Source organism: Talpa europaea, assembly GCF_964194135.1.
Source record: "Talpa europaea genome assembly, chromosome: 9".
Classification (NCBI taxonomy): Eukaryota; Metazoa; Chordata; class Mammalia; order Eulipotyphla; family Talpidae; genus Talpa; species Talpa europaea.
Genome location: NC_140076.1, coordinates 46202279 through 46213108, shown reverse-complemented (window position 1 = coordinate 46213108; position 10830 = coordinate 46202279). Strand labels below are relative to the sequence as shown.

The 10830-nt window shown below is 34.4% G+C and overlaps 1 protein-coding gene across 1 annotated transcript; it reads right to left on the bottom strand.

Annotated features, from left to right (window-relative positions):
• Window positions 1-8420: 8420 nt before the first annotated feature.
• On the bottom strand, window positions 8421-9471 carry LOC311177215 (olfactory receptor 8H1-like; the record flags this gene model as incomplete). The annotated part of the gene is made up of 1 exon (XM_084243055.1): window positions 8421-9471. The coding sequence occupies one exon, from the start codon at window positions 9469-9471 to the stop codon at window positions 8446-8448; it is 1026 nt and encodes a 341-aa protein (XP_084099181.1). The 3' UTR covers window positions 8421-8445.
• Between the last annotated feature and the right edge of the window lie 1359 nt (window positions 9472-10830).

Below are 10830 nucleotides of genomic sequence, written 5' to 3'. Positions count from 1 at the left end.
CCCTAAGATTTGAGTTTGATCCCTGGCTAGCCCACATATCTTGCAACAGACCTCTCCTGTCCCATTTGCTACTCCCCTGGGCAGTGTATTTCAGTAAATCTGCCTATTCTACTCCCCTTTGTCTCTGGTGAATCCTTTCATGCCCCTTCCCCCCTCTCCTCTTGCCTACAACGCAATTCTACACAAACACACACACACCACCACCAACAACAACATGCACATCTATATTCAGATTTCTTATGGGAAAAATACATATATAAATAACTTCTGTTATGGAAGTTATTTATATATATATATAAATAACTTTCTGTTATGGAAATTTCAAGCACATACACACTAAAAAGAATAGCACAACAAACTTCTATGTAACCAGTTTTAATACATTATCAATGTTCTGCCAATTTTGCTTCATCTGTAACTTCCCATATTCCCCATCTTCTCACTTGATTATTTTTTAGGTAAAATGTTCATACTTTGAAATACAATGTGAAAAAATTCATACATCAATGGAACCCACTTCCTAAATTATGAAGATACTTTTAGTGTAAAGAGTAAGTTAATAAGCTTTATATTAGTTTGCAATTCTATTTCAACTTCTTCAGATACATCAAGAAACTTATTTGATGCCTGGCCAATAAATTTAATAAAGCCTATTGTTTGCAGGCAATTTTAAATGTTGACTGAGACTGTCAGAATTAACAAATAATCTTCTTTATATAGCTCAGTGCTGAGTAGGCTTAAAAACCTATGCCTCCAGAATGCAATGTAATTATAAGACATGATTACAACTGATTATAATCAATCAGCATAGTCTTAAGTATAATTTATATTGCTGCAGCTGTGGTTAGATTAAATCATCACATAAGATACAATTTCCACTAGATATGTGAAATTATTTGAACAAACCAAAATATAGTAAACTGATAATACTATAAATGCATAGTAAATTTTGCCAATTGCATAATATTTTAGGACTGTTTATCATAAAATAAGTTTTCCTCCCACAGAGTTTAGTCTTGACTTGAATAACAAAACTGTTGGGTCACCAAATTTGGAAGATATGACTTCACACTTTGTTTTGTCTGTGCCAATATTTTATATGTCCCATGTAGTGTGATTGATATTATATTTAAGAATAATACTCTACCAAACTCATGAAGTTAGATTTTTTTTTTCTCAGTTGAAGAGCAAACAAGAGGCTTCTAATTATTGGTCCCTATTTCTATAATAAAGTCATTTTAATCTTCGTTTTAAAATTGAAACTCAGATTCATTACACATGTATTGGACAAGACTAAAACTGATAAGGTAGGTACAACCCTATCTCTCAGTACGCTATGCGTAGACAAACTAGAAAATAGAGAATATAAATTTAGACACCTTGAATACTCACAATTTGAAAAATTTATCAAGGTATGCAGTTTTACTCCTAAAATTATATGGTTTCACAAAACAATGGCAAATCAATGACATTAAAAACGATAGTAGGGCCTCCCTTGGTGGCACAGCAGTTGCGTGCAGGGCTACAAAGCTGCCTGCAGCCTCTGCAGTGCCGGTTGGATCCCTGGCCACTGGGGATGGTCCCACATGGCGCTACAGACCTCTCCTGCCATGCCCGCTGCTCCCCTCAGCAGTGTACTTCGGTCCTTCTGCCTGTTCTGCTCCCCGCTCTGGCTCTGGTGAATTCTCTCACCCTCCCGCAATTCTGACTGTACCCAGTGCTTGCATAAATAAAGAAATATATCTTAAAAAAAAAAAAAAAAGAAAGTGACTTCTAGAATAATAGGCAGGAGACAGGGAAAACAGACCCATTTTAGCACTTACATCAATTGTCTATTTATTAGCATTTGCTTATAAAATTGATCCCTTTGAGGTTTAACCACTTCATAGATGAAAGAGGAGATATAATTTCCCTTTGTCTAGCATAGAGTTTCTATGAGGATCAAAAAAGTAGTGATATCATTCTTGAATTATCTATTGATTTGCTGTAATGGAATTCATTTTGTTCCTTGAGCCAAACGTTATTGCAAAACTAACGAATATATTAAAATTTCAATAAAGATTTTTCTCTATGTAATTTCTCTTCTGAGAATAATACAATTAACATTACCCTTTTTGTTTTTTAATCACTCTGTGGAGAGGATTTTTTGGTATATAGTAATTTAATTAACAAATAAGTAACCTGAAAATGAGGGAAGATTAACACTGGCAGCACATAATGAAGCTGTTTGTCTAAAATACAAGTTCACTGATAAGAAAATATATTTTAATGACTTAAAATCTGAAAAAATAGTCAGCATCAAAGTTAAAATTCTGTAATCTTTTGTGCAGACTCACAAACCATTACTAAATTATAAATTAATGGCTATTTTTTCTTTTAAACTTTTGTCATTAAAAAAATAATTTATAGCAGCCAGATCTTCCTTCAGCATTGATAGTTTTAATGCATATTTGAGACATTTTTAATGTTTCAAAAGGAATAGCTATTTTTCTGGATTAATAAAGCATCAATTTCTCTAAACATAAAAACTTACTCTTTACAAAAAAAAGTGATATTGATTTGGGATACTAATTACATTTAAAAAGCAGAAGGAATAAGTCTCACTAGGCTACAACACAATTTAAAATCAAACTCATGAACTATTGATATACCCCCAGGTACATACTAAGTTTATATGGAAGGAAAAAGATTGGTGGGAGCAAGGCACAGATAGTAAATACAGATTCTACAGAGGCCATCTGTCAGTAGATATTAAAAAATTACCTGTATTTTCATAAATATTTGATCTTTACCTATTTCATAGAACTATTATGTTTTTCAAATAAAGAATACAAAATAATTCCTTTCCAAGGCTAAGCAGCTTTATAAAAGTGAACCTAAATATAAGTTATTTTTCAAAGTTGCCAGATGTTTTCCTTTGAAGTGAGGGAGCATAAAAATCCTGGCTCGAGCATCTTTCTTATTAAACACAGGTATCTAAGAAAAACGCACCGTGTGACCCGGTAAGCAGAAGGTGAGAGCGAGCAGGAGCAGGATCAGTCCTCAGCAACCGTGGTGCATGCACATCTCCAGTTATTTCTTTCATTACCAGTTTGGTGTGAACCAAGGCTAACATGCAGCTGCAGACACAAGTGGAAACAGGTGCTTCAACTAAATGCCAATTTATGGCTGTACCCCTTGCCCATCACCATCAGGTCTTTACATCCTTCCAAATCACCATCTCACGGTGCATGAGTGCAAAGAGGTAGAATATGAAAGATCAAGCATTTTCTCAGATGGGCTAAGTCATCCATAAAGACAAGTTGAACTAAGGGGAACACAGAGATAGCATGACTTAAGGATCTCTGTTCTCCATCATCTGAGGGACACAAGAAGTTATGATGGTTACAGAAAATAATGAGCTGTTTTTATATATTCCTAACCACACATTTTATACTTACCTGAAATATCACTAGGTGACTTCCAAAACAATGATTCTAGACATTTACCTCTTTTCTCAACCTTCTTTGTTCCATTGTTTCCCTCATAACCTCTCTAATTTCTTCTCTACCACCTTTCTCATCCCACCCTTAATTCTCCCTTCTGCCTTCTGACTCTTTGAATTTACTATTTTAAGGTTGCCAGATTTAGAAAATAAAATGGCCAGATGCTAGTTTAAATTTGAATTGTGTATAAAACAAGGGATGGTGTTTTAAATATAACTTTGTTCCAAATTTTGAACAGAACTTAGACTACCTATTATTCATTGTTTATCTGAAATTTAGAGTTAACAGGGTGACTTTGTATTTTATATGGTAAAAATGTAATTATTCCCATTTATGCAATTTAAGATTTTTTTCTCCCTGAATTATTCAAACAATTAAAAGAAACATCTTTCTTTGTGAAATATACATTGTTTTACTTTCTTTTTTAAATTATCCTAATAAGATAAAATAAAAGGTCTTTAAATATGCTAACCTCTGGACTCAAATACACACATGTGGAACTTTTTCAATGCCTGTGAAATTAAGATTCACACTTTGATTTCCTATACAAAAGCTAGGTCAGTAGGCCTCCCTGTGGCTATTTTGCAAACATAATACTAACTCAACTCCAATTAAGATAAAGAGAATTCTTTTGATAGAAATTCAGGCTAGATTTTAAAAGACTCAAAATCCATTATATGCTTCATCACTCTTACTTGAGGTGAACATAAAAGTCACTTCATAGCAACCCCAATGCCCATTTCATTTTAGTTCTGCCTAATTATCATACTTAACATTAAACCCTAAGCTAAGTTAATGATACAGTGTTTCGGTTATCTGTACCAGAATAGCAAAGTACCCTAAAATTTAGTGGTTTAAAAACCTACTATTTTATTTCCTCACAATACTCAGCTAGATTCAGCTGAGAGATTGTTTTGCTGGTCAGCTTGCTGGTGGTCTATTGGATGGATGTGTTCAGGTAATGGTTAGAGACTGGGCTTACCTAGAACCCTTGAACAAATGGACTTCTCTTCCCATTTGGTTTTGGGTCCCTTCCCCATCATATGGTCTCTTCTTGTCACTTCTGTGTGTTTACTATGTGTGATCTTCCTAGCATAGCAGCTAACCTTCTTGGCTTATCAGGAATTGCAAGCAACAAGCATTGGAAATTACCAGGTCTTCATAAGGCATAGTTTAATTACATTTAATTACATAATTAATGAACTTATATCAGTTATCATTGCTTTATTTCCTAAAGAAATATCTGCGAATGAAGGTAAGATGGGGGATCTTCAGTGCATAGAACACCAAAGTTCTTTTAATGTAGGTAGTACTTCATATTCTTGAATTTCCTATTAGATATCAGTTTAGTAATTTTTGCTATGGTAAAAGTTACAATCACATAAAATCTTAGTTGCACATGAACATGAATTTACTTATTTGTATTCATCATGTAAATGCTACCTTTATGAATCCACAGTATATTTATAGCATTCCAGAATCCCATAAACACTATTATGATTTATTTATGTTTATGTTACCATAGCTTAATTAGTATAACCTGTCTTTGCCTAAGGACTGGTCTATTCTGGTAAGTGTCTATGAATACTTAAAAAGAATATATATTTAAAAGTTTTGCCTATAGATTTCTTTATAGGCCAACCAGGCAAATTTGGTGAGTTGTAGTTTTCAAATCATTAATATCTTTACTAATTTACTATCTTTTTTTCCTGCTTGTTCCATGTAATATTTAGAGAGGTGTATTAAAATGTCCAATTATATTTGTGCATTTATCTATAACTCTTTTTGGTTCTATCAACTTTCAATTTACAGATGTTGAGGCTACCTCATTGTTTGTATGTGTATATATACACACACACACACACACACACATGGTTTTATGGGCTTTAGTCTCTTCACTGAAGCCTTTATTCTCATTTCTTCTACTTGATAACCATAATAAAAAGTAAAAGGTAAAATGATCTTTAGAAAACAATTTTGTGTTGGCAATAATAAACATCTGGAGCATTTCAATAAAATTGTAATTGTGAACTTTTATTTACATTAGAGTATAAGATGACAAAAAACAAATACAGTTTCTTAAGCTCTAAAACGGAGTAAGTCATATTGTATTATTTTTTTCATTTTGGATGATTTTTCAGATGTACATCTGTGGCTAAATGTGTACACCAATCATAAGTGTTCTATGACATTCCCTCTCTAGGTGAGTAAATAGTAGCCATTTCCAATTTCTTTAAAAGCCATTTTAAACATCTCAAAGATTCCCTACATGAGTAGATGGCTCAATTCCCCTACAGCATTCAGTTCAGTTTTTTAAGTAGCTAAATTATATCCAATAGTGGAATTTGCTTGTTCACTATTCCTTACAATTTTCTGACCACAATGTTATTGAATCATTTCAGCTGAGTATGCTGTTTGAAATAACAACAAATACCTTATCAGAGAAACTTAAACTATGTTCATTATGTTAAACATACAACTATTGCCTTCATTAAAAATTTACAATTGGAGGGCCTCCCTGGTGGCACAGGGGTTAAGCACCGCATTATGAAGCTATCCGCAGCCTCTGCAGCACGAGTTCGATCCCCAGTCAGGGAGCAACCCACATAGCAAGGCAGACCTCCTTCTCCTGTCTCGCCTGCTGCTCCCCTCAGCAGTGTATTTCGGTCAGTCTGCCTTTTCTGTTCCCCACTCTGTCTCTGGTGGATCCTCTCACCCCCTGCATCTCTGGCCTATACCCCAGCTCTTGTATGCATAAATAAACAAATCTTTTTAAAAAATTACATTTGGCAATTTCACCTTGTCCTTCACCATCTTCATTTCTGTCCTCCCAAGATTTTTCTATCAGGTATTTCATGAGAGGTTAAATAAGAATATTTTGACCAAGACTTTCTGAAAAGTTAAGTTTAAGCCAATATGGATAATGAGAGAACTGGATTCATGTGGCTGAAACTCTGAAAAATTGTGTCGATTTTTGTTTAACTTTATAGGATACACACACACACACACACACACCCAATGCATACACTTACCAAAATAGACCCATCATAGACAAAAAACACAAGAACTAATCATTAATCTAAAGATATGTATATGTATTTGTATACACACATCGATAACACACTAAGTAATATTGTTAATACAATATTATCAACTTGTTAATATCACACTAAAGATATGTACTTTAATGTAATTATTATCAAGTCTCCATAGAATATATTTTCTTAGAAATATTCACTAAAGTTATATAAAATGAATTAGAATTATTAATAGAGAACACATTTTACTCATGAACATCTTGATAATTAATTTGCCATTTTTAAAAGGATTAAAATTATAAAGACCTCAAAATACAATGTGGTAAACAGATTACATTTTATTTGAAGTAAAACTGTATATTTCTATCATAAATTAATGTAACATATTGCATAATTTAATTAAATTGTAACAATTTAGTGAGAACTTTGATATAGTTTGGTCAAAAATTTTATCTAAGAAAAAGTGAAGCTATATGAAGTCTAATCACAGTTCTGTTATTAATCCCACAAATACTTAACTAGTCAAATAAAATGGTAAGCATAGGATTATAATTTAACCTTCAGCCATATATATCCTAACTATGAAATGAGGGAATTAGGAAAAAATTATATTTTTTTAAATCAAAATAATGAAAATATATTAGGACAATGACTGAGGAAAAGTACAAATAAGCAAGATACACTGAAATTAAAATGTATTTCCCCAGAAGAAAATACTGATTTTTTTAAATTGGAAAGCACAAGCATAAAGAAAAATGGAGCTATTTTAAAATATAAATTCAACTATCTTTATATATACCTTAATATATAAGCTATAGGACAAGAACAACAAATCAACCCTCTAAGGAAGAATCATGGATTAAAAATACTTACATGGAAGCTCAGCATGAATATTACAATTACAAACTGGGTTAATTAACTGGTTCTGTGGAACTTTATAAAGGTTAAGTGTAAGGAAAAGGTAACCGGTAATTTAAAATTACTTTGCTCATTTACTCTTTTCTAGTTCTACAAAATGAAGTGATATATCAATGGAGAAAAAATAAAAGTTACTGAAAATGAAAGGAAAAGCTTTTCTCCTCACAGCCTATGAAAATCTGTCTTCTGTTTGACATTTGAAGATAGAAATTTCTTAGGGAGCTACAAGTACTGGGTAGAAGTTAGCTGATCCCGACAGTGCAGGGATGACACTAACATGTGCAATGAAAGGCCCTGAGACCTGTCCTCTATTTGCTCCTTCTGTTTTTCAGGTGCTGCCTATTTTTCAGATTTCTGAGGACTGAAAAACGTTTTCTATTGTATGAGGGACAGGTTAAATTTATTTCCGGTATGTTTAATTTGGATAACAACTTGTTTTAATTTGTACCAAGTAAATCAAGCATATTTCCTTTGTCTGTTTGTCTAAATAACTAGGCTCTGCATATAACAAAATTTACCTGTATGATAGTGAGTTTTCATTTAGGTCGACAATCATTTACTAAACACCTGTTGATATGCTAACGAGGTGTCATCTGGTGGTTATCCTGATGCAAAGAAAATCATACTGAAACCCTTGGGGTTCTTCTAGGCTGACCTACAATCAAGCAAACTTCAAACAATTAATACAAGAAAAAGTCATATAGAAGTTTATGTATACCTCTGGTATACATGGGGGGAGAAACCAGCATGTCTGAGTAACTTGTCATGTGAGTAACTAGCTAGGAGAAGGGGATTTGAGGCAATGGATAGGAAGCTCAGTTAGGGTGTTTACTGAGAAAGCTACACCAAACAAAAGGAGTGTGCATTTAGTTCCGATTTCTCCTTTGAAAGCAGTTAAGGCAGGGCCTCCCTGGTGGCCTAGTGGTTAAGATCACCTCTGTGGCCTGAGTTCGATCCTTGGCCAAGGAGGTGACCCACATATGGCGCAGCAGACCTCTCCTGTCTCATCTGCTGCTCCCCTTAGCTGTATATTTCAGGAAATCTGTTACACCCTGTCTCTGGTGAATCCTCTCACCCTCCCGTGCATCTGGCCTTATCCCGGTTCTTGTATAAATAAATAAATTAATCTTTAAAAAAAGAAAGAGTCTTCGAAGACTATAAATGAGGGGATTCAGCATGGGGGTCACAATAGTGTAAAACACGGAAGCCACCTGATCCTTTCCCAAGGAGTAGGACTTACTTGGCCTTAAATAAGTGAAGATCATGGTGCTATAAAAGATGGTGATTGCCAAGAGATGTGAGGCACAGGTGGAGAAGGCTTTTCTCTTTCCTGAAGCAGAATTAATTTTCAAGATAGTGGAGAGAATGGACACATAGGACACTGATATTGTGATAAGAGAGAACATGAGTGTGGAGCCAGCAAAAATGAATATCACGAGTTCAGTGTCCTGGGTTTCAGTGCAAGACAGGGCTAAAATTGGGGACGCATCACAGAAAAAATGATGGATTACATTGGAGTTGCAGAAGTGCAATCTGTTCATGCAAAGCTCATTTATTAAGGAATCCATAAAACCTACTACATAGGACCCGAAGACGAGGGAGCAGCAGTGTCTGGTGGACATGACAACCGGGTAGTGGAGAGGATTGCAAATGGCTACATAGCGATCATAGGCCATGGAGGAGAGAAGAAAACATTCAGCGCCAGTCAAGAATATAAAAAAGTACATTTGGGTGAAGCAATTCACGTAGGAAATCTTCTTGTTGGAGGTCAGTAAGTTTCCTATTGTTTTAGGAGTGACAACATTTGAGTAACTGAGGTCAATGAAAGACAGGTGACTGAGGAAAAAATACATGGGGGTATGAAGTTGGGCATCCAGGCAGATGACCGTTATCATCCCTGCATTCCCCAGCACAGTGACCAGGTATATCAGGAGAAACAGCACAAAGAGCACCAGCTGGATGTCTTCAGCATCTGTAAATCCCACAAGGATGAAGTCAGCCACGTTTGTGTTATTCTTTCTGTGCATCATGCTCTAATGCTTTTACCCGTTGAGAAGTCAGAGTTCATACTTAGCAGAAATGATACAAAAAAGTGTTGCCTTGAATGATTTGGCATGTGTATATTAATTTAATGTTTCTAATTTAATAATAATGGGTGGTATACAGGATATGATGGGGAAATGATTTTTTTTTTTGCTCACTATAGAAATGGATGTATATTGATTGGACAGAATATAATAAAACAAATTATATTCATTTTTGAGAAAGAAAAAAAAAAAGAGGGTTTACTGATGGATGCATTCAATGTTAGCTATTATTAACCCTAAATAAACACAAACTTTGGCAGATTGATCATGCTTTTAAAGCAATTTCATCAAGTTCTTGTGAAGATTAAAAAAAAAATTACCTACATAAATGCTTAGACTAGTGCCTGACAACAGATATTAGCTATTACAGTAGTAATACAATGTGATTGACATCATGGTATTAATCACATAATAGTATTCAAACATGCAAACCCAATCTATTATGGTATTTGCTTTAGCTCTATTTCAAAGCTCTGTATTATACTGTCCAAATTTCATGATGGAGAAATATAAACTTACAATTGTTAGTTTGTTTTTTGGGGGTTTGTGTATGTATGTGTGTGTGAGTTAGTGACATATCTGATTGAACTAACTTCATTAAACGGAATTACTCAAAATTTTCTCTTTTTTTGTTAGAAAAACTGTTCTTTTTATTTTATTTTCATTTAATTTTACAAAGATAAGGTAAATATATTTATTTATTTATTTATTTTAAATAATATATTTTATTTTTATATTCCCCATACAATTGCAGCCCCCCCATTCTGATACCAATCCCTCCCCTCCCGCCCCCCAATTACTCAAAAATTTTCATTTGTAACCAAAGAGAGCATCATCCTCAACTACATCTCTTTCAATTTACAAGAGATGGTAACATTGAAGAGGCAAGTTTCTTCATATGCAAATCGGACATGTTAAAGACAGTATTTCCAAGCTCTACCTAAATTCAGCATCTTTTTTTCTGATAATGACATTTGATCATCCTATTTTTTTTTTTTTAAGGAATAACAGGAAATGCAAACTTGGTTTCATAGGATGAGTGGAATTGAATTTTTTTTTAAGATTTATTTATTTATTTATAAAGCAATGGGTACAGTCAGAAGTGTGGGAGGGTGAGAGAATTCATCAGAGCCAGAGCAAGGAGCAGAGCAGGCAGACCGACGAAATACACTGCTGAGGGGAGCAGAGGGCGGCAGGAGAGGTCTGCGCGCCATGTGGGACCCTCCTCTGGTGGCTGGGGATCAAACCGGCGCTGCAGGGGCTGCGGGCTTCGCAACCCAGTACTCAACCACTGTGCCACCG